Source organism: Dendropsophus ebraccatus, chromosome 8 (genome assembly GCF_027789765.1).
Source record: "Dendropsophus ebraccatus isolate aDenEbr1 chromosome 8, aDenEbr1.pat, whole genome shotgun sequence".
Taxonomy (NCBI): Eukaryota; Metazoa; Chordata; class Amphibia; order Anura; family Hylidae; genus Dendropsophus; species Dendropsophus ebraccatus.
Window position 1 is genome coordinate 63,521,504 of NC_091461.1, and position 22,470 is coordinate 63,543,973.

Genomic DNA, 22,470 nt, shown 5'->3' on the forward strand with positions numbered 1-22,470 from the left:
GGCTTATCTCCAATGGTGCATGATATATGAACATGCATACCTTCGTTTCTTCCCGTGGTAATGCCATTCTGCTGTATTGTATAATTTAAATGTTGGTGGCAGCTTGTTGCGCGACTGCACAGGAGCCTGCCTGTGTGGAATGGTGCCAAAGCTTTCTACCACCAGTTGATTTAAAGGACAACTCTGGCCAAAAACATTTTTTAATATGTTATTAGTTAGGGAAAGTTAGAAAAAAATCCTAATATACATTAATTATGGGAAATGCACATATACTGCTATTTCCCTTAATTTAGTAGATCACGGAGACTTCAAAATCTCAGAAATTTGGTGACGTCACGAACCGGGGGTGTAATGAGTACCATTGACTTCTATATATAGTGCGCCCTTGCTGGGCACTCCATTGGAATTACACCATGATTGTCTATGGAAAAGGTAAATATGCACACTGTACTACTCCCCAATCATCTATCTGCTGTTTGAGCATATAGATGATGGGGGAATAGTACCAGGGCCATCCACAATCCGCCCCTCAATCCCCAATCAGACTGGGGCCTTCTCCCCCCCTGAGACCGGGGCCTCAGTTACAGCGGCGGACCCCCTGTCGCCGACGCCGCGGGTCCGCTTATGTAATTGAGGCCCCTGGTCTCGGGGAGACTAGGCTCCGGTCTGAGGCCTGGGCCTCAATTACAGCGGCGCACCCGTCCGGACCCCATGTCGTCGTAGCCGCCGCCCCTGCTCATCCGGCGGGTCCGCTTATGTAATTGAGGCCCCGGTCTCGGGGGGACTAGGCTCCGGTCTGAGGCCTACTTCCCCCCTGAGACCGGGGCCTCAATTACAGCAGCGGACCCGCCAGACGAGCAGGGTCGGCGGTAATGGGGATAGCCATGGTACTACTTCCCCATAATGTGCTCATAGTATGGGGGGGGGGATTGGGGATGGCCCTGGTACTACTCCCCCATCATCTATCTGCTCATACTATGAGCAGATAGATGATGGTGGAGTAGTACAGTGTGCAGACTCACCTGTTCCATAGACGAATCAGGGTGTAATTCCAATGGAGTGTCCAGCAGGGGCGCACTATATATAGAAGTCAATGGTACTCATATAGTGCGCCCCCTGCTGAACACTCCATTGGAATTATACCCCCGGTTCATGACGTCACAGTATTTCTGAGATTTTGAAGTCTCTGTGATCTACTAAATTAAGGTAAATAGCAGTAAATGTGCATTTCCCATAATTAATGTATATTAGGAATTTGTCTAACTTTCCCATTTGTCTAACTTTCCCTAACTAATAACATATTAAAAAATTCTTTTGCCCGAACTTCTCCTTTAAAACCATTTTTTTTCTCCAGAGTACCCCTTTAGAATCTGGAGATAATAATGAAATAATTCTAAGTATTTAGAAATGCTGTAACTCCAGTTCCCTCTTTTAAATGCTCTAATGCTGAACATCAAATTTATCAAGCCCTCCTACACTTTTTTCTGACACCTACTTCTTAGGGTTACATGGGGCAATGTTTTCAATTCACACCACATGCATCAAATGTACAAAATACAGCAGAGTCTACACTGTAATTACATTTGCTGTCATTGTCAGTCACAGCAGAGGCACATTGTGAGAAAGGTGGGGAACACGACACATGTGAGGTCTGTGTAGCAGAATTGTTCAGTCACTCTCTGCATGACAAAGTAGCTAACCTTATTCTGTAGTTTTTCTCTTTATTTTGTAAAATTTTAATTCTCACTTCTCTCATTATTTTTTTTTTTTTTTTTTTTAGGAAAAAGGTAACACAAAAAGTAATGTAGATGTGCTGTTGGAGATGTTTCCAGCATGTACACTACATCAAGCCCAGAAAGTGCTCTCCATGGCTAAAGGAAACCTAGAAGATGCTGTACAGATTATAGTGGAAAGAGAGGTGACCCTTGATGATCCAACAGAACCACAGGTGAGTGACAGGGACACTTCTACTTCATGACCTGCTTCCAATGATCTTAGGTGGGTTAGGCAAAAATGTTAACACCCCAGATCTATATTCTACTTTACTTCCTAATACAATTAAGACCTAAAGAGACCTGGAAACATTTTCTTTACATAAAGTCTGAAGGACTTGTATATGTATCTGTATGGACCGTTTGTGGGAAAGAATTTATAAATATTTGTAATATTTTCGGCAAGAACATTTTTATAGCCTGAAAACCCTTTTATTTTTGTCAGCTATTGTCACTTGTATAGTTGTTCTTAACCATTTTTTATTTCTTTCAGGTATTGCACAAAAATCCAAAAAAGGAAGACCTGAAAGATTTCATTTTACAGAAGTAAGTGCTCAATAATACATATTCTGCTTCTGTTGCCTAGTAGGGCACCAGAATAATGGTTAGGACAAGTATTTTATCAGTGGTGCAGATTTAAAGGGAGCCTGTCACACAGGAGAAATCCCCCTATCCCCCTTTTAACCCCTTAAGGACAGAGCCTGGAATGGCCTTAAGGACAGAGACAAGTTTTATGAATATGACCTGTGTCACTTTATTCATTAATAACTTCGGGATGCTTTTACCTATCCGGCTGATTCTGAGATTGTTTTCTCGTGACATATTGTACTTTACTTTTCTGGTAAAATGGAGTCGATACTCATAACGAATCTTTATGAAAAACACCAAAATAACGTGAAAAATTGTGAAAAAATTTTTAAACCTTTCTGCTTATACAGAAAATGGTTATGCCACATAAATTATATATTAAATAGCATTAGCAACATGTCTACTTTATGTTGGCGGCATTTATTAAACTATATTTCATTTTTTTTTTAGACAATAGGAAGCTTAAAACATTAGCAGCAATTTTCCAAATTTTCTGTAAAATTTCAAAATCAGATATTTTTAGGGACCTGTTCAGGTTGAAAGTGTATTTGAGGGGCCTGTATGTTAGAAAGCCTCACAAAGCACCCCATTTCAGAAACTGCACCCCCCAAACTCTGCAAAAGCACATCCAGAAAGTTTTTTTTAACCCTTTAGGGGAGTCACAGAAATAAAAGCGAAGTGTGTAAAAAATTTGTAAATTTTTATTTTCTGTGCAGAGATTTTATTGTAATCCAATATCTTTCATAATGATAAACCTATTAGCAGAGAAATGCACCCCAATATTGATTGCCCCGTTTCTGCAGTTTATAGAAATACCCCATATGTGGCCCTATTGCGCTATTTGACGCAACCACAAGCCTCAGATATAAGGGAGCGCCTAGTGAATTTCAACGCCTCCGTTATATTTGGTCATTTTTGACCGTACCTTTTCAGGTTGGCAGAGGCTCTGGGGTGCCAAAACCTAAAAAACACCCCTAAAGGGACACCATTTAGAAAACTGCACCCCTTAAGGAATGTAACAAGGGGTGCGGTGAGCATCTGGACCCCACAGGTGCTTCACAGATTTTCAGAACAATATGGTGTAAAAAAGCAAAAATTTTATTTTTTACACTAAAATGTAGCGCAGTTTCTCCCGAGTACAGAAATACCCCACGTGTGGACATAAAGTGCCAAGCGTGCGCAGGACGAGCCTCCAAAGGGAAGGAGCGCCAATTGGCCTTTGCAAGCTGGATGTTTACAGAGCCCTTGTGCTGCTAAAACAATGGAAACCCCCCACAAGTGACCCCATTCTGGAAACAACACCCCTCAAGGAATCTAACAAGGGGTTCAGTAAGCATATGGACCCCACTGGTGACGGGCACAAATGTGGAACAATGTGACATGAAAGGGAAAAATTTCATTTTTTCACTTTCACGGCACAAATGTGCCCGTCATCAAGGGGTCCAAATCCTCACTGCACCCCTTGTTAGATTCCTTGAGGGGTGTAGTTTCCAGAATGGGGTCACTTGTGGGGGGTTTCCAGTGTTTTGGCAGCACGAGGGCTCTGTAAATGCGACGTGGCGTTCATCATCCATTCTGGCCACATCCAGCCTGCAAAATCCAAATGGCGCTCTTCTTCTTCGGAGGCTTGCCCTGCGCCCACATGGCGCTTTATGTCCACATTTGGGGTATTTACGGACTCAGGGGGAATTGCTCTACACATTTTGTGTGTTTTTTTTTCTCTTTTAACCCCTTGTGAAAATGAAAAATTTAAGGCTAAACCAACATTATAGTGTAAAAAATGTAATATTTCATTTTCACGCCACATTGTTCCACATTTGTGCCCGTCACCAGTGGGGTCCATATGCTCACTACACCCCTTGTTACATTCCCTGAGGGGTGTAGTTTCCATAATGGGATCACTTGTGGGGGGGTTCAACTGTCTTGGCAACACAGGGGCCTTTTAAATGCAACATGGCCCCTCGAAATCCATTCCAGCCAAATCCAGCCTCAAAAAACCAAATGGCGCTCCTTCCCTTTGGAGGCTTACCCTGCAACCGCATGGCACTTTATGTCCACATGTGGGGTATTTCCGTACTCAGGGGAAATTGCTCTACACATTTAGTGTTTTTTTTATCTTTTAACCCCTTGTGAAAATGAAAAAATCAAGACAAGATCAATGATTTAGTGTAAAAATTAAACATTTTTTACACTAAATGTTGGTCTAGCCTTGATTTTTTCCTTTTCCACAAGAGGTTAAAAAAGAAAATGAACACAAAACGTGTAGGGTAATTTCCCTACGAAAATACCCCACATGTGGATATTGTGCCATATGGGCACAGGGCAAGCCACCAAAGGGACAGAGCGCCATTTAGAGGCTGGAATGGAGGATGGAGGCCATGTCGCAATTAAAAAGCTCCTGTGCTGCCAGGACAGTAGAACCCCCCCACAAGTGACCCCATTATGGAAACTACACCCCATAAGGAATCCAACAAGGGGTACAGTGAGCATATGGACCCCACTGGTGACGGGCACATAAGTGGAACATGTGCCATGAAAATAAAAAATACAATTTTTTTCATTTTCACGGCCCAAATGTGGCCGTCACCAGGGGACCATATCCCCACTGCCCCCTCGTTAGATTCCTTATGGGGTGTAGTTTCCAGAATAGGGTCACTTGTGGGGGGTTTCTACTGTCCTGGCAGCACAGAGGCTTTGTAATTGCATCATGGCATCCTCTAATGGGAATGGCGGCCATGCCTATTTAGCTGGGGAAAAGGGACAATTTTAATTAATTTGGGGGTATTAGGCCAATTATTAGTTTATAAGGTTGAAAATGACAGGTATGTGCCACACTAATATTTTCCTTTCTCTATTGGCATCTAACCCGTACCTGTAAAAGACACGAATAGCGCTTTACCTTTGGCTCATGCACCTGTTACATTCGAGTATGTTACCGGATTTTTATTTTTTTTTTTATATATATATGTGACAGATTCCTGATGTACAAGTTTGTATATACGTATATTGTGACTTTTGTTGAATGAATAAAATTATATATTCATAAAAAAAAAAAAAAAAGAAAAACAAAAAGAAAATGACAGGTGTCCATCAAATTCAACCTGTGTTGATCCAGAGAAAGGCAAAAAACCCTCGTGAGGCAGACGACAGTAGCTTCATCACAGGGAAAAATATCCTTCCTGACTCCATAATGGCAATTAGAATAATCCCCGGATCAACGTGACCCCTGAAATAGGAATAAGGGACAGAATTTAGATAATGTAGAACCCCAGTGACGTGTGGTGCGCCTTGAAGCGATCCAGTATGCAGAGGCCGGGGTGATCAGGACAGGCGTCACACTGGAAAATGGTGTCCTTCCTGATCCCCCTGTTACACCACACTCTGCACTTCTTCTGGGGTCTCCCTTTCTCCAGTGTGGGGGACGTCACCTGGAAAATGTTGCCCTGGTGCGATACGGGGTCCCTTATATCCAGAAGCGCTGGGTCCGCTCCATGGCTGCTAAATATAAGGGCTTTATTACTGCTTCTGATATTTTCGGATCGTACCGCAAGCTACAGTAGCTCGGGCAGCGAGGGACCAGAAGAGGGGGTTCTGGTATAAAAGTTATCCCCGTACGGGTAGTAACCTTTATCCAGCAGTGGGAAGATCAGTTCCCGAACGATCTCCCCACTAACTCGGAGGATGGGGGGGGGGCATCTGGGGGCTGGATTTGGGTGTCCCTTCCTTCATACACTCTAAGGCCCCGTTCCCACTGAGGAAAGGTAGCGGAATTCCGCGACGGAATTGTCCGCCGCGGAATGCCGTTAGCCTCCCGCTCATAATGGGAGTCTATGGGAGGCGCGCGCTCCTGCTCTGTACGCGCTGAAGAATGAACATGTTCATTCTTCAGCGCGGACAGGGCAGGAGCGCGCGCCTCCCATAGACTCCCATTATGAGCGGGAGGCTAACGGCATTCCGCGGCAGACAATTCCGTCGCGGAATTCCGCTACCTTTCCTCAGTGGGAATGGGGCCTAAGGGTACGTGCACACTGCGGAATGGCGGAGGATAACCCTTTGTGCATTCCGCAGCTGGCACCCGCCGGCGGATTAATGGAGGCGCGCGTCTCCGCTCGTGTCACACTCCATTCTATGCACGGGCGGATTCCGCCCTCTGTCCAATGAGTGAACGTGTTCATTCTTTGGACGGACGACGGAATCTGCCCGTGCATAGGATGGAGTCTATGACACGGGTGGAGACGCGCGCCTCCATCAGTCCGCCGGCGGGTGCCAGCTGCGGAATGCACAAAGGGTTATCCTTCGCCATTCCGCAGTGTGCACGTACCCTGGATTTGTAAGTGTACCCTGAGGTACTCTCACAGAGTTTGTAGAATTTCACGCCATACCGTGATCTCTTATTGGGACGTTACTGGCGGAAAAGACGTGTCTGGGGGGCAGCGTACGCTACGCTACCTCCAGACACGTCACTGGATGATGAGGATGAATGGAGGAAAGAAGGATCCCCCCCATTCATCCTCACTGGCTGTTACGGTGTCTAAGCAATAATAGCGTATGCGTCCGACGCTGAAAACACCCTGGGGGCCATCTTTATACGGGGATTAGTATATGGGGTATGTAAATGTGTAGTGGTGTAGTGTAAAACTTTATTCCGTGTAGTGTGGTGTAGTGTAGTGTTTTTTACGTTTTTTTTTGACAGTAAGAAAAAATATCCCTACGCCAAGAAAGGAGCTGATGATAAATAGGATATAGGGGGGAAGAACGCCCCTACGCCAAAAAGGAGGAGTTGCTGATCAGGGGCGCACTTACGTGCGATGCTGATCAGCACTCAGCGGCGTTAGGGCGCAAAAAAGGAAAAAAAAAATGGGAAAAAAAAAAATCTTTTTAACCCAAAGCAACTGATCAGTGAATGATATTCACTGAGCAGCCGCTAGGGGGCAGTAGAGCGACGCTGCCGGAGATTGCCGAGACCCGCCGAACCCGAGGACCCGAGCGTTTCCGAAGATTTCCGACGCTGGATGACTGAACCCGGAATTGAAGCGAAGAAGACGCGAGGACGGCGCGGACCGCAGATCTTTGCTCCGGACGCCCAGATTAGGTGAGTATGGTACATCTGCACCACACACACCTGTTCTGCACCCCTCAGCTACCTAGCTGAGGGGTGCAGAATCCGACAAAACTGTTTTTTTACAGTTTGATCGCCATGATGGCCCCCCCCCCCCCCGTGCCGACGAGCAGAGATGGCCTGCTATACATTATAGCAGGCCATCTTCCCCGACCGCTGTGTGTGAACACACAGCGATCGGGGAAACATCGGGCGTAAGTATACGCCCGTTTGCGTTAAAGCCCACCCTGCCGAGGCGTATACTTACACCCGATGTCGTTAAGGGGTTAATAAAGCTTTGAAAACGTAAACACTCCTCTAGGTGATGCTTCAAATGCAGCATCTGGAGCTGCATTTGAAGCAGGAGAGGGTAAGGGCCCTATTCCACCGGACGATTATCGTTTGCATAATCGTTAACGATTAATGATCTCAAACGACCGCTATTGCGAAAGACCTGAAAACGTTCACTCATTTCCATGGAACGATAATCATTACTTATGATCGTAATTGCGATAGTTTTTTCTTCGCTATTTATTCGCTATTGCGCTCGTATCTATTGCGAACGACCGAACAATATCTTATTCAATGCGAACGATTTGCGAACGAGCAGCGATAAAAATAGGTGCAGGTCTTATAAAGCGATCAACGATTTCTCGTTCGGTCGTTAATCGTTAACTGCATTTCAACTGAACGATTATTGTTTAGATTCGAACGATTTAACGATAATCTGAACGATAATCGTCCGGTGGAATAGGGCCCTAAGTATCCAAAACTTTATTAAGGGGTAGGGTGAATTCTTCCCCGGTCTCCTACGTGACAGGTTCCCATTTAAGTCTTGGTGTTTGCTTGGTTTAGTGGTAAATACAATTATAGTGTCATTGTCTAATAAACTTTTCACATGTCACAGAGGCATGTTAAAACTTTTGATTGATTGTGGTCTGAGTGTCCATTGCATAAAAATATATGCGGGAGAAGTTCTTAGCTAAGCATTATACTACTCCGTTCCCTGCAGTCTTTATCTCGCTGCAGGAGACACTGTTTCCATTGTAAGTCTACTCCCTGGTGTAGCTCTTGGTGTAGGACTTGAGATGAGCGAATATCGAGCATGCTCGAGTTCGTCCGAACCTGAGCGTTCGCCATTTGATTAGCGGTGGCTGCTGAAGTTGAATAAAGCCCTAAGGCTATCTGCAAAACATAGATATAGTCATAGGCTGTATCCATGCTTTCCAGACAACCTTGGGGCTTTATTCAACTTCAGCAGCCCCCGCTAATCAAATGCTGAACGCTCACTTTCGGATGAACTCGAGCATGCTCGATATTCGCTCATCTCTATGTAGGACCTGTCCAGACAGGCTGTGACCAGTGTAGAAAGGAGAAGAATGAAGTTGCAGGGACCAGGGCTAGGTAAGTAAAGGCCCTATTCCACCAACAGATCTGACGATAGATTATCTGCCAAAGATTTGAAGCCAAACCCAGGAGTGGATTCGAAAAGAGGAGAAATCCAGTCTTTCCTTTATGACCTGTTTTCTGTTTATAGTCTGTTCCTGGGTTTGGCTTCAAATCTTTGGCAGACAATCTGTCATCAGATCTGTTGGTGGAATAGGGCCTTGTTCCCAGCCTTAGCAGCATATTTCTTTTTTTTAGAAAACACTTAATTGAATACGCTTTTTAACAAAAAATTCAAAAGGGGTTGCAAAGTATTAGAAAAACATGTAACTTGTCCTTTAACTGTGTGGTGCTGCAGCCCTGTCCCTTTTCAGTAAATGTGGCTGGGCTGCAACACCGTACACAGCCCATTAACAAGATTTTGCACATAAATGAGCAAGCTAATGCACGATCCATTGCTGGAGTCCGGTGCAATTCTGTATCATCTGTATTGCTGTCATGTTTACTCATCATTATGTTCAACACATCATAATAACACATTTTAAACAATGAACAGCAGGGACCCACAGAGCCCAGCAGCCGATGAAATGGCATCTGACTGCTTTACATGTGCTCCTTATGTTCTCCTGTATGCCCCTCTTCCACAGTTAAACAAATCCCTTTTCCTTATTCCCAATGTCCCTCTCTTGTTCACAAAAGATTTCAGGCTAATGTTATGTTGGATTAGCATTGATGTAATTTTAGAAATTGATATTAACTCTTCCAGTGCATCATTTCTTACAAGCCTTTAACACCCTTTGTGTTTCACTCCTTTCTCTCTGACCACATGCATGCATTTTCACCATTCTTTCTGTACACCTTGTTCAAAGAGATAGTGGTAAAATATTATTATGAAGCATAGGGGAATTGAGGAGACTGCTGTCATTTCAGCAATGAAGTCAATAGTAAATGCTGTTTCCCATGTTCCTTGATCCAGAATTGAAAAAAAGCGGTGACAAAAGTTATACAGCTGTGTGGGCGTCCTCAGCTGTCTGATGTAAATTGACTTGTTAATGAAGGATCACATAGTAGTCTTCCTGTTGATACTGTTCAGAGCACACTTCCAGATACTTTTTCATCTCTCTCAACTCACGCTAGCACTATTATATCTTTGATTGACTTTTTGGCTGCTATACACTCCAGAGTGTTTCCAGATTGAGTTGATTTCTTTAGTGAAAGCAGGATCTAATACATGTTGTGGTAAGCCTACTCGTACTTGTGTGCATTTGTTGTTAACTGCTTTTTTATGGTCTTCAGATACATGTTGGTTGATAACGATGACGACAAAAAAACCCACAGGCCTTTGATGCCTAAAGAGGTAAGAGCCAAAAGGTCACACCCCAAAATAAAATGCTTATACACTGTATCATTAAAGCGGAATTCCAAGTCAAATTTGTTTCCCCTATACACAGGATAGAGGATGAGTGACAGATCGCTGGGGAGTCTGACTGCAAAGACCACCTACAGTCTTGAGAATTAGGGCTTGTTGTGCTTTGAAATGGAACAGGGAATCACTTATGCATGCCACCGCACCAAAAAAAAACAAAAAACTCTGTTCCCTGTTTTTAAGATCATGTAGGGGGTCCCAGCAGTTCGGACTGGCCTGTCATCTGCCACTTATACTCTATCCTCTTTGGATGCAGCCTGTGAGTTAGAGCCTCTAGAGCAGAATTTCTAGTTCAGGTAAATTAACAGCAAGTGAATCCATTTGTCAGAATATGGACATCCCTTTTAACAGGTGTATGGTATGTTACCAAATGTGTTTGTAAATGTAAACAGCAATTATGTAAAAATAGTTGCCCACGGTGGTGGAGATTCTTAGTATAGAAATTGGAAAATAGATTTTTATACATAGTACTATGAAATATGTCTTTGTGAATATCCTGAACTTATTGTTTTGCCCTCAAACTTTTAGTTTATTTCTTTATTTTTAGGCCCCTAAGAAAATGATTCGATATATTGACAATCAAGTGGTCAGCACAAAAGGGGAGAGATACAAAGACGTTAAGAAACCTGAGAGTGAGGAAATGAAGAAAACCTACATAAATCTCAAGCCAGCAAGAAAGTACAAGTTTCACTAAGGCATGAAAGCAGCGGGCCTTCCCAGCTTCTGTTTAGTGTGGCGTATGTGATCAGGAACCACCAATACCAATACACTCTGTAACAGAGAAGAGAACTTTCAGGATTTATCTCCGACTTATTCACTTATGGGGGGGGTGGGTATTTACTTCACAATAAATAAGCAATATATAATGTCAGGTAGAAGATTCCTAGCCTCTATATGTAAATCTCTCATAAGTGCATCTCATTCCATTTTAGTTAGTATCCACAAGATCTGAATCTGTTCATGGTGTGCTACATTAATGTTGGCTGTCAGGAACTAAGTTCATTTTGTAAGGCCACCCTTGGGATATATACAAAGCTATGGAATCCTGGATGTTTATGACACTGGAAATTCCTAGTAACACAGCAGCTTCGTTACTCAACCAGTGTGAGCCTGCCAGCATTGTCACATGCTGAAACAAAAACAGACCCTATTATTTAGATTCTGTGAAAGAGGTGCTCCCGGGGTGTGAACTAGCCAGAACTACTACAGCTACCCAGTGCACATTGGGCTAAATGCATGAATACTGTGTTAACAAAAGGTGCCAGCATTGCCACTACTAACTTTCATTTCTGCATACTAGGTTTAAATTAAGAGCTATTCCCTTCTGAGATATTTGTGGCATATCCACAGAATGTCCTCTGTGTTCACAATCCAAAATGTTTGCTATAGTGCTGGGCCTGTATAGAAAATGACAGACATTTTTTTTTAACTAACCATGCTTCCCCAGGGTCTTCCTAGGGCATCTTCGGGTCCCCACTGAATGCTCCCACCGCTATCCTGCCTTAGTCAGTAATTGGCTGAGTGGGCTGTCACTGCCAAGACGTGTCCATCTAGATACTAGCCATGGGAACGTTCAGAGGGGGACCCAGAAACGCCACTGGAGGACCATGGAGAGTGTGGTTAGGTTAGAATAGCATGTCTTGTTTCCCTGACAGCACACCAGAGAGCGAGGGACTCAGACTCTAAGAACAGGAAACCTGGCCAGGCCCTCCTCTCCATCTTCAGTGGTTTCCTGTCCCTGAAGGAAGCCTGGAGCAGAGCCCAGTGGGTTCTATACATCTTCCAGGTTGGAGTTCCTCTAGTCCTAGACTGCTGTGGTGAACTCAGGTGTCCACTATTTCCTCATTGCTCCCCTTGCCTCAGATGCGGAGGGGATGACTTGAAGGCAGGAGGCATGCTTTTTAGGCAAAATCTGTAAGGCTGCTGTCAGGTCTTCTCCGCACACTTTTTTCCATTACCAGTTAGATCTATCGGCTTCTTCTAGTGTTTCCTTTGGCCTTAAAGTTCTTCAGGCTTTGGTCCCTCCCTTATTTCATCTCTGGTATTCTCTCTGGTGGTGCTGTCATGTGGAAGGGGAAAACAGTAGCTACTCAACGGTAATGATGTTTCCCAGAGTACATGACGGCACCATTACATTCCCACATTTTTGCAAGGGCATGACTGACAGTCCTGAGATCTTGTGGTTTTCCCACCTAACAAGTCTTCACAATGTTGCTATATAATCACTTCCACACTTGGATTTACCACAGTACCCAGAGGTCTACTCACCAACCCCTTGTTTCTCTTCTCGCCCTATGACGGCACCCCTGGAGAGGACCACCTCCTATTCCCATTGGACAGGAAACAGAACACTGGACCTTAAAAGAATCGCCTCCTCTCACCACACCAGTTACTGTTTCCTGTCCCATGGGAGCAGGACATGGAGGGTCTCCTCCAGGGACCTTCATAGGGCTGAGGGATCACCGGCAGACGGGTACCGGCTCCCGAGGTATTTATACCTGAAGACTGAGGCCCGTCCAACACCTCCAGATGATCGGGCCCCGCGCGTCTCCCGGCCCCTCTGGCGTCCGTCCCGGTGAGTAAGACGGCGGGGGTGCGCATGCGCGAACAGGGGGACGCAAGAACGCAATGACGCAGTGGCGCGATGACGTAATGACGTCGGCGCAGCGTCCCCACGTGTCGCGGCGCGCTCCCGGAAGCCGTGATGACGCGGGACGGGCTTCCGGAGGGGGGATGTCCCTATAGGCCTTGCTCTATAGGCCCAGGCCACGGCTTGCCGGGGGTGACGGCGGGAGGGTGTGCCGCATCAGCGCCGCGGCGGGGGCGGGGTCAGCCGGCCCTAGGTGCATTGGCGCCATATTTAAAGCAGCAGAGCTCAAGAGTGCCTTGCACCTGCATAAAGAGCCTGCTGCTAGGAAGACGGTTACTGTGTGCTGTGCTGTGCTTTGCTGTACTTTGCTGTGCCAGCTGTGGGGACCTGAGACCAATCCTGGGTCAAATGGAGTCCCAAGGCGCTGAACAATCCCAGACCTCTGCTACAGATAATCCAGCGGTATGGTGTGGTAAGAGGGGTTCTCCCCATATATGTATTTTAAACACACTATCTTATCAGGATGTTATGGTTTGTATTTTAGGAGGGATCCTCTAAAAAGGAGCGTACTAAGATTAAGGAGTGTCCGGTCTGCAGAAAGAGGCTTAGTAGTTCATACAATAAGACCTTGTGTGGGGGGTGCATGAACCGAGTATTAGAAGATCAAGGACCATCCTTCATTAGAAACATGAGAGACATGGTTAGGCAAGAAATCAGGGTAGGTAGAAGTATTTTGTTTCATCATTTAAATTTCGCTTTAGCTCCCCTCTACGAGTGTACTTATTGTTGTATTTCTGCAGGCCTCCCTACCCTCTCGCCCAACTTCCTCTGAGACGCCTGGAGTCAGCATTAATCCACCTCCTGACTCTCAGCCACTGGTCATTGCGGGACCAAGTCAGCAGATGGATCCCTCTCCTATAAATGAGGAAGATCAGGATCTATCACTAGAGGTGGACGATCAGGGTGAATTAGCCTCTGATCCAGAGGAGATCTCAGGGGAGGACTCTGCAGGGTCACTGTTACCAATTGAATCCATAGACGCTCTCATTAAAAATGTCAGACTAACTATGGAGATTGACGATACCCCTCAACCCAGATCCGTACAGGACATTATGTTTGAGGGGTTAGCCCCAAAAAAGAGACTGGTGTTTCCAGTACACCAGAGTATTAAGACTCTTATCTGTCACGAGTGGGCTAATCCAGACCGGAAATTCTTTATCCCACGGGCTGTAAGTCTGGTATTACATCTATCTTTGAAGAAAACTATGTAATATGACACTTATATTGATTCTAACCTTTTCCTATTTTTAGTACAAAAGGAAATATCCCTTCGGTCAGGAGGACTGTGAATCCTGGGAGGGGGCCCCTAAGATAGATCATCCAGTGGCGAAGATCTCAAAAAAGAATGCACTGCCCTTCGAGGACACAGCAGTGCTTAAAGACCCTCTAGATAAGAGAGCCGATATATATTTAAAGAAGTCTTGGGAAGCATCCACATCCGCATTCAAGCCTTTGATTGCGACGACTTCAGTAGCTAGGTCACTAAAAATGTGGATGACTGAACTTAAAGATAAGGTCAAGGAGAGTAATCCAAATCAGGACTTTAATCAGGCATTTACTACGATTGACAATGCTGTGTCATTTATTTCAGAAGCATCAGCAGATGCCCTAAAGCTGTCAGCCCGATCAGCGGCCCTTTCAAACTCAGCCCGAAGATCTATATGGGTAAAGGAGTGGAAAGGTGATACCACATCAAAGGCCAAGCTATGTGGAGTCCCATGTGAAGGGAAGCTTCTATTTGGGTCTGCCCTGGAGTCTATCCTAGAGAAGGCCTCTGACAGAAAGAAGGGATTCCCCCTTATACCCCAACAGACCAGTAGACCATTCAGGGGAAGAGGTAGGAGACCTAGGGGGGGAAACGTCAGTAGTAGGAAAGATTGGCGACCTCAGAAGAAGAATAAGGGTTTTCTCTTTCCTTCTTCTGACAAAAAGGCCCCTCAATGACATGAGGTCCCTGTGGGAGGGCGTTTAGCTTGTTATTTTTCACAGTGGTGTACAATTTCTGGTAGCACTTTTGTGTTGGATACAATAAAATTTGGCCTTAAAATTTCTTTTTCGTCCTCCCCAGGGGAAAGATTTGTATGTACTGACCTGTCATCAGACCCTGACAAACACATGGCTCTTCTAGCTGAGATCCATTCCCTTCTAAATAAAAAAGTGCTTATCCCGGTTCCCGGGGAACAGAGGGGAGTGGGATTCTACTCCACTTTGTTCCTTGTGAAAAAGCCCAATGGTTCATACAGAACAATAATTAATCTCAGGCCACTAAACAGGGCCCTTACTTACGAGAGGTTCAGAATGGAGTCAATATCTTCTGCTATTCTGAATCTCTCGGAAAACTGCTTTATGGCCACCATCGATCTCAGGGATGCTTATTATCATATTCCTATGCACCCTGACCATTACAGATTTCTGAGAGTGGCGGTGAACATGGGCTCAGAGTTTTCTCATTTCCAGTTTACAGCCATGCCATTTGGTATCTCTCAAGCTCCCAGAGCATTCACCAAGGTAATGGCAGAAGTCATGGCACATGTGAGAGAAAGGAATATCATCATTGTCCCCTACCTTGATGACTTTCTGATTATTAACAATTCACAGACGGCCCTAGAGACAGATATTAGATTCATAGAGTCAGTGTTTTTCTCTCTGGGATGGGAGGTCAATGAGGAAAAATCCAACAAAACGCCTAGCCAGCGGTGTAAATTCCTGGGGATCTACCTAGACTCCAGGGTTCAAAGATCCTTTCTCCCAGAGAATAAGATCTTACAGGTCCAGACAAGAATCAGGCAGCTCTCGGCTGATCCCCTTACTACTATGAGGTCAGCCATGTCATTGTTAGGACTCTTGACTTCTTGTATCCAGGCAGTACCGTGGGCACAGTATCACACCAGAAGGCTCCAGTGTCAAATTCTGTCTGAATGGGATGGCGTAACTGATTCCCTAGATTCCCCTTTTTCTCTATCTCCACAGACTTTAAGATCCCTGTCCTGGTGGGAGCAACGGGAACATCTAGACAAGGGTCTTCCATGGAACATCACGGAAGTAAAAACCATTACAACAGACGCCAGTCCTTCTGGATGGGGGGCTCATACGGGACCTCTTCTTCTACAAGGGAAATGGAGCCCGGAAGAAGCCAGAGAATCCCAAAACGTACGGGAGTTAAAGGCAGTTTTTCTCTCTTTAATACAGGCGCTACCAGAGCTTCAGGGGAGAAACGTAAGGGTACTGTCGGACAACGCGGCGGCAGTAGCCTACCTAAATCACCAAGGTGGAACCAGATCAACCGACCTGATGAGGATCACACACCATATCTTCAGGTTGGCAGAACCTCATTTTCTTTCTCTGACAGCACTACACCTAAAAGGATCAGACAATACAATAGCGGACTTCCTCAGCAGGAACAAGCTAAAACAAGGAGAATGGGAGCTATCCCAGGAGGTTTTCCATCAAATCTGCAGTCTCTGGGGGACCCCGAAAGCAGACCTGTTCGCCACCAGGACGAACAGAAAAGTAAGAGAATTTTATTCCCTGTCTCAGAAGGACAACCCCGCTGCCATAGACGCACTAGCACAGAATTGGGACAGCGGCCTCCTTTACGCCTTCCCACCGATCAGGCTTCTATCTCGGGTGATACGCAAGATCAGGCAGGACAAAGCAGACGTCATTCTGGTTGCTCCCTTCTGGCCCAGAAGGGTGTGGTTCGCCTGGTTGAGGAGACTGTCGATAGCAGACCCCTGGGTGCTTCCGGAGAGACGGGATCTCCTACACCAGGGACCAGTACTTCACCCGACAGCACAGAGCCTTCACTTAACAGCCTGGCGTGTGAAAGGCAGCTTCTGATTGACAGAGGACTATCCCCTCAGGTGATATCCACACTTTTAGCCAGCCGAAAGAGGGTTACATCAGCCATTTACCTGAGAACTTGGAAGGCCTTTTGTAGGTACGTGAACCAGCCAATCAATGTAATTGCTCCTCCTAATATTCCACTAATTCTGGACTTTCTGCAGGAGGGTCTTAACAAGAACTTGAGACCGAGCACTATAAAAGTTCAAATTTCAGCCCTTAGTGCACTTTTTGATTTCAGATTGGCTGAACATCCATGGGTAAAAAGGTTCACAAAGGCCGCAACTAGACTGGCTCCCAGTATAAAATCAAGACTCCCTCCTTGGGACTTAAATATAGTGTTATCAGGACTGACCATTTCTCCATTCGAGCCAATGTTAGAATTACCTATCAGGCTGCTATCCTGGAAACTTGCCTTCTTGCTCGCTATCACATCAGCCCGAAGGGTTAGCGAGATCAGAGCCTTCTCCATCAACCCTCCATACATGACAATTAGGGATGATAGAATTATCTTATCTCCTGACCCTGCCTTTCTCCCAAAGGTGGTATCCAATTTCCACAGGTCCCAGGAGGTAGTTCTTCCCTCATTTTGCACTAATCCATCCAACGATAGAGAGGCAGCCTTTCATACATTGGACGTTAGGCGTATTCTGTTACACTATCTGGAGGTCACTAGGGATTGGAGACAGACTGATAATCTCTTAGTATCCTTCCAGGGAAAGAACAAGGGTAAAGCAGCTACCTCACAAACCATCGCTAGATGGGTAAAACAGGCCATAGGGGAATGCTATAGATCCAGTGGAAAGGATATCCCCGTAGGGTTTGGGGCACACTCCACCAGAGCAGTAGCCACTTCCTGGGCAGAGAGGGCATCAGTCACATTAGAGCAGATCTGTAGGACCGCTACTTGGAGCACTCCACACACCTTCTTTAGACATTACAGATTACAACTATCGTCAACAGAGGACTTGACGTTTGGTAGAAGGGTACTGCACGCAGTGGTCCCTCCCTAGGCGGGGGAAATTCCTAATCTAATCTCCAGGGGTGCCGTCATAGGGCGAGAAGAGAAAACAAGAATTACTAACCGGTAATGTCTTTTCTTTGAGCCCATGACGGCACCCCGCCTAATACCCGCCCTTGAAAGAGATATGACATACCTTGACATAGTTAATGTATGTTTAGATGTATATACTTTATTTAAAAAAAAAGAGCGTATATATATATATATATAGATATATAAAGATGTATATAGAGGTAGATATATACATATGGATATATGCAGATATTATATAACACAGTTAGTATGCTATGATTGTGTTTGTTAAAAAGATTCGCTCCTAGGATCCTTGCAAAGAACTGGTGTGGTGAGAGGAGGCGATTCTTTTAAGGTCCAGTGTTCTGTTTCCTGTCCAATGGGAATAGGAGGTGGTCCTCTCCAGGGGTGCCGTCATGGGCTCAAAGAAAAGACATTACCGGTTAGTAATTCTTGTTTTTCTCCTTGTCCACAATTTAGTCTTTGGGTGCCTTTAAACAGAAAAAATTATCTGACAGATTTTTGAAGCCAAAGCCAGAAATGGATTTGAAAAGAGGATAAGTCTCAGTTTTTCCTTTGACCTGTTCTCTGTTTATAGTCTGTTCCAGGCTTTGGCTTCAAAAATCTGTCAGATAAATCTCTCTGTGTAGAAGCCCCCTTTTTCTCCAGCAGATTGGATCTAAGGCTATGCTTAGTATGTGGACTATGCTCAAGGCGGTTGTCCATCCAGTTGCAGTTCTTCCTGCTGAAGGTAGTCCTTCTCATCATACAGCGAGCTCTCTATACCATTTACATTTATAGGACCTCTGGACCTCTGTCTTCCTCTGGTGGCAGTATGGTGCTTATGGCAGGACTCTTCTGACTAACAGCTTATTCCACAATACCTGTGTGGGGTTCTTGGCCATCTGTCCCACCGGTTAGTAAGGCCTTTCTGTAGTCTACTCTTCATACCTTACTCTGTTATATAGAGTGCACTTTGCCTAGCTGCAAGGTTCTGCAGGCTTATACAGGATTATACAACCGGTTGTACTGTGTTATGTTACTGCCTTAGGATATCCCACAATTATGTGTCCCTCAGTAACACAAGCATGAACAAGGGGCAGGCAGCCACATCTATATTTTTTCAAAGCCATCTACTGGTTTTACTAGATGGGCCCCTCTTCATCTTGTTTAGTACTATATTTTTTCTTCTATATGGTTATTCTAGTTTGTTTTAATTAAAACAAAAAATCCTTGTATGCACTTCTCAACTGAGAGCAGGTATAGGGATGCACTGATTTTCTCTCCAGAAACTGGAAAACACTTTTAGGGTGCGTTCACACGTACAGTGTCTGCAGCAGATTCAATGGCGCAGATTTCAATCTGCAGCAGATCTGATGGCCCAGAGTTACTTTGCATTGAATCTGCAACTTCAAATCTGCTGCAGATTCTGTACGTGTGAATGCACCCTTAAGTAGAGAACATTTCTGCAATTTACAATAACTTCTAATAATAATTCAAATTTTTTTACTTTAAATGTTTTTTTCATTGTTGTAGATTCTGAACATGTGACTGCTGCCTAGTATGCTAATGTACTGTATGAATGCCAAGCTTTAGCATGCATCTCTAATCCTGGATTTCTTAGAATTTTTAATATAAAGGAATGTTAAAGGGCTACTCCAGCGAGGGGGCTATTTTGGGATCTGGCCAGGGAGGAGGTGGCTGAGAGAAAAGACGTCCACTCACCTCCACGGATCCAGTGGCGGGTCCTGTATCGATGCGCTCCGGTTTCCGGCCGCTTCCTGGTGTCTGACGCGAGCTCGAGACGTGACGTCTCAAGTCCGCTCAGCTAGTCAGTGACAGGCGGGATCTGTTTCTAGTCCGCTCAGATCCCCCCTCTGTCACTGACTGGCTGAGCGGACTTGAGACGTCACGTCTCGAGCCCGTGTCAGACACAAGGAAGCGACCGGGGTGCCGCGATATGGGACCCGCCGCTGGATCCGGGGAGGTGAGTGGACGTCTTTTCTCTCAGCCACCTTTTCCCTGCCCAGATCCCAAAATAGCCGCCCCCCCGCTGTAGTACCCCTTTAAAATGCTTGGTAGTTTGAGGATTCCCTTCTACATCCTTGTGTGCATTTGCATTCAATGCATGCGTTGTTTTTCTAGTGCATGGAAATATGCCATTGTGAATAGAGGGACTTGCCCTGTGTCTTCTCAGTGCATGCTGCGTCAGTATTTTATGGGGCAGAGAAGATATTGGTTTTGCATTTCAGTGTTAAAATATTTGTCAGTAAAGTATGCATAGATATAATGTGCATCCTCCTCCATTATATATACTGCATGGTGAATTCCTATCCAGATGCCCAGATTCACTTTTTTTTGAGTGGTGGCTGGATTGTTGGTGTAATTTATAGTTTTTATAAGTCATAGAGCAATTGTCTGAATTATACATTTTCTTCCCCGTTCCCTTATTTCCACCATAGTATAGTGGTATAAAAGGGGTATTGTGACAGGCCCCTAACCATATTACATGTTCTAAACAGGGCACCCTAGTTTAGTAAGATTTATAGGTGTGAGGGTGAACCCAGCATGCAAAGGAAAACAGGATTCCCCTTACTAGATGCAATGTAAGCATTAAACTTTGTATACTATTTTGATGTACTGATAAGTATTTTCATCACTACTTTTTTGTGTTCATGGTTATTTTACTAAGCAGTATAAATGTTATGTATATATTTGGATAATTAAACCAGTAATTATTAATTTCCTATATTGACAGACCATTCATACCTACCTAATACAATCTGCACTGAGCCATTATTGGCATTTTATACATGTACAAGAATCTGGCAGTAGAGATGTCAATTGCTTGTCAATTTGCAATTTTATTTAGAGGACTCTTAACACCATGACTGCTGGCTATCTTTGGCACTGTCATAGACAATGCTTGGAGCAGTGGTGTTGGAGCGCTACCTCTCCATTTAAACTCCTATTTGGGAATCCTGATTTCAAGATTGCAGACTTCTTCAGCGGTTAGAACTCCACGATTGGACAGTTATCCTGTCCTGTGGATAGGGGATGTGTCTATGGTGGTAAACCCCTTAATCCAATATGTTTGTTAACCAACATTTGTAGTACAGATTTATTCGTTTTACTGCCTTGGAGGCAGGGAATGCAGCAGAGGCAGTAACAGAAAATCTAAACTAAAGGCCTCCAAACACCTTAAAGGGGTAGTGCAGCGCAAAAAAATTATTCACAGAATAACACACATTACAAAGTTATACAACTTTGTAATGTATGTTATGTCTGTGAATCGCCCCCTTCCCGTGTTCCCCGACCCCGCCCGTGTACCCGGAAGTGTGTGGTGCATTATACATTACCTGATCCGTGTCGAGGGCCGTCCGCCATTTTGTGCCAAAGTCGTCATCGGCCGGCCGGCCGAATCCCTACCGTCGTCCCCTCTCCACCGCGTAACAACTGTGCTCAGCCGCGATTGGTCCGAAGATGACGTTTGGCACAAAATGGCGGACGGCCCTCGACACGGATCAGGTAATGTATAAAGCACCACACACTTCCGGGTACACGGGCGGGGGTGGTGGGACACGGGAAGGGGGTGATTCACAGACATAACATACATTACAAAGTTGTATAACTTTGTAATGTGTGTTATTCTGTGAATAATTTTTTTAGCGCCGCACTACCCCTTTAAGGGCCTTTTACACGGGCAGATTATCGTCCAGGAGGGTTGCTAGAAATGCTCCTGATAATCAGCCCGTGTAAAAATGATACCAATCAGCTAAGGACGGGGAATTGGGTCAGCTGATCGGGTCTTTAGAGCAGGCTTTAAAATTTATTGCCGCAGGCCACACATCGTCCTGTGTAAACAGGGTTATGTTTGGATGATAACAATTAAACAATATGTGTATATCTGTGCTGTCAGTTGAAAGATCACAAGCAGCAGTGTATACATACAGCTGTACTGCTTGTGATCCAGCATCCAGGTCTCTCATCCTTGGGCCACTGGCTGTAGATACAGCCGCCAGCTAGAAGATGGGAGACATGGATGCCAGATCCCAAGCAGCGCAATGTAAGTATACACTGCTGCCTGTGATCTTTAAACTGAAAGCACAGATTTATAGATATCTGGGCTGTCAGTTTTCTGGGCTGCACGATACAAGGATTATTTGTGCAGCCCGGTCCCCTTGATTTGTCGTGCCTTATAAAGGCACTGTGAATGAGCACCAATCTCTCTGATCGTTGCTTGTTTATGCTCTCTGCAGCCAATAGATCTGTTAGTCCAAAAGGATCCTGATAAACTTGCAGCTTTTGATGGACCAATTATTCGTTTTGAATGGGGACATCTCAATTTTACTAAGACAGATAATGCAGATTTTTTTCCGGAGATAAACTGCTGGTAGTTGTTTACTCTGTGTCTATTCAAAACACATGGAGGTTTTAATCTTCGGGTAACCCCTTTTAAGCTATCACTAGAGACAAGTGCAACTCAAGCATACTTGAGAGGTGCCCATCCTCAGCACTGGACTATGTTTGTAAGTCCCATAGGGCAGTGCTTCTCAATTCCAGTCCTCGGGCCTCACCAACAGGTCATGTTTTGAGGATACCCCTTACAAAGAACATCTGTGATCATACCTGATGCATTGAGTATAATTATATCACCTGTGAAATACTAAGGAA

General features: G+C 44.9%; 2 protein-coding genes across 6 annotated transcripts in view; both read left to right on the top strand.

Moving 5' to 3' along the window:
* CUEDC2 (CUE domain containing 2) overlaps positions 1–10,978 on the top strand; it is a 28,518-nt gene extending 17,540 nt beyond the window's left edge. For both annotated transcript variants that reach the window (XM_069980568.1, XM_069980569.1), the window contains exons 6-9: positions 1,781–1,948; positions 2,266–2,318; positions 10,141–10,201; positions 10,818–10,978. In XM_069980568.1, coding sequence (XP_069836669.1) covers positions 1,781–1,948; positions 2,266–2,318; positions 10,141–10,201; positions 10,818–10,964 — 429 coding nt within the window. In that variant the 3' untranslated portion in view covers positions 10,965–10,978. The remainder of the gene's footprint in view (positions 1–1,780; positions 1,949–2,265; positions 2,319–10,140; positions 10,202–10,817) is intronic.
* Positions 10,979–12,582: 1,604 nt separating this feature from the next.
* LOC138799425 (uncharacterized) lies at positions 12,583–19,561 on the top strand. Of its 4 annotated transcripts, none has more exons than XM_069980565.1 (6): positions 12,583–13,322; positions 13,405–13,578; positions 13,661–14,089; positions 14,172–14,757; positions 15,891–16,237; positions 16,319–18,079. In XM_069980565.1, the coding sequence occupies exons 1-6, from the start codon at positions 12,975–12,977 to the stop codon at positions 17,774–17,776; spliced, it is 3,342 nt and encodes a 1,113-aa protein (XP_069836666.1). In that variant the 5' UTR covers positions 12,583–12,974; the 3' UTR covers positions 17,777–18,079. The 4 variants fall into 4 exon arrangements, with proteins under 4 accessions (XP_069836666.1, XP_069836665.1, XP_069836667.1 ...); XM_069980566.1 differs by adding an exon at positions 18,093–19,561 and having other exon boundaries at positions 12,975–13,322; positions 15,891–16,860; XM_069980567.1 differs by adding an exon at positions 18,105–19,561 and having other exon boundaries at positions 12,975–13,322; positions 15,891–16,860.
* Positions 19,562–22,470: the final 2,909 nt, after the last annotated feature.

Bases quoted from the DNA above. Each gene is read 5' to 3' on its own strand.
- LOC138799425 (XM_069980564.1), top strand. From the start codon at position 12,975: ATGACGCGGGACGGGCTTCCGGAGGGGGGATGTCCCTATAGGCCTTGC. The intron at 13,579-13,660 runs GTAGGTAGAAGT...GTATTTCTGCAG, and splicing joins TGGTTAGGCAAGAAATCAGG to GCCTCCCTACCCTCTCGCCC. The intron at 14,758-15,890 runs GTAGGAGACCTA...CTATCTCCACAG, and splicing joins TAGACCATTCAGGGGAAGAG to ACTTTAAGATCCCTGTCCTG.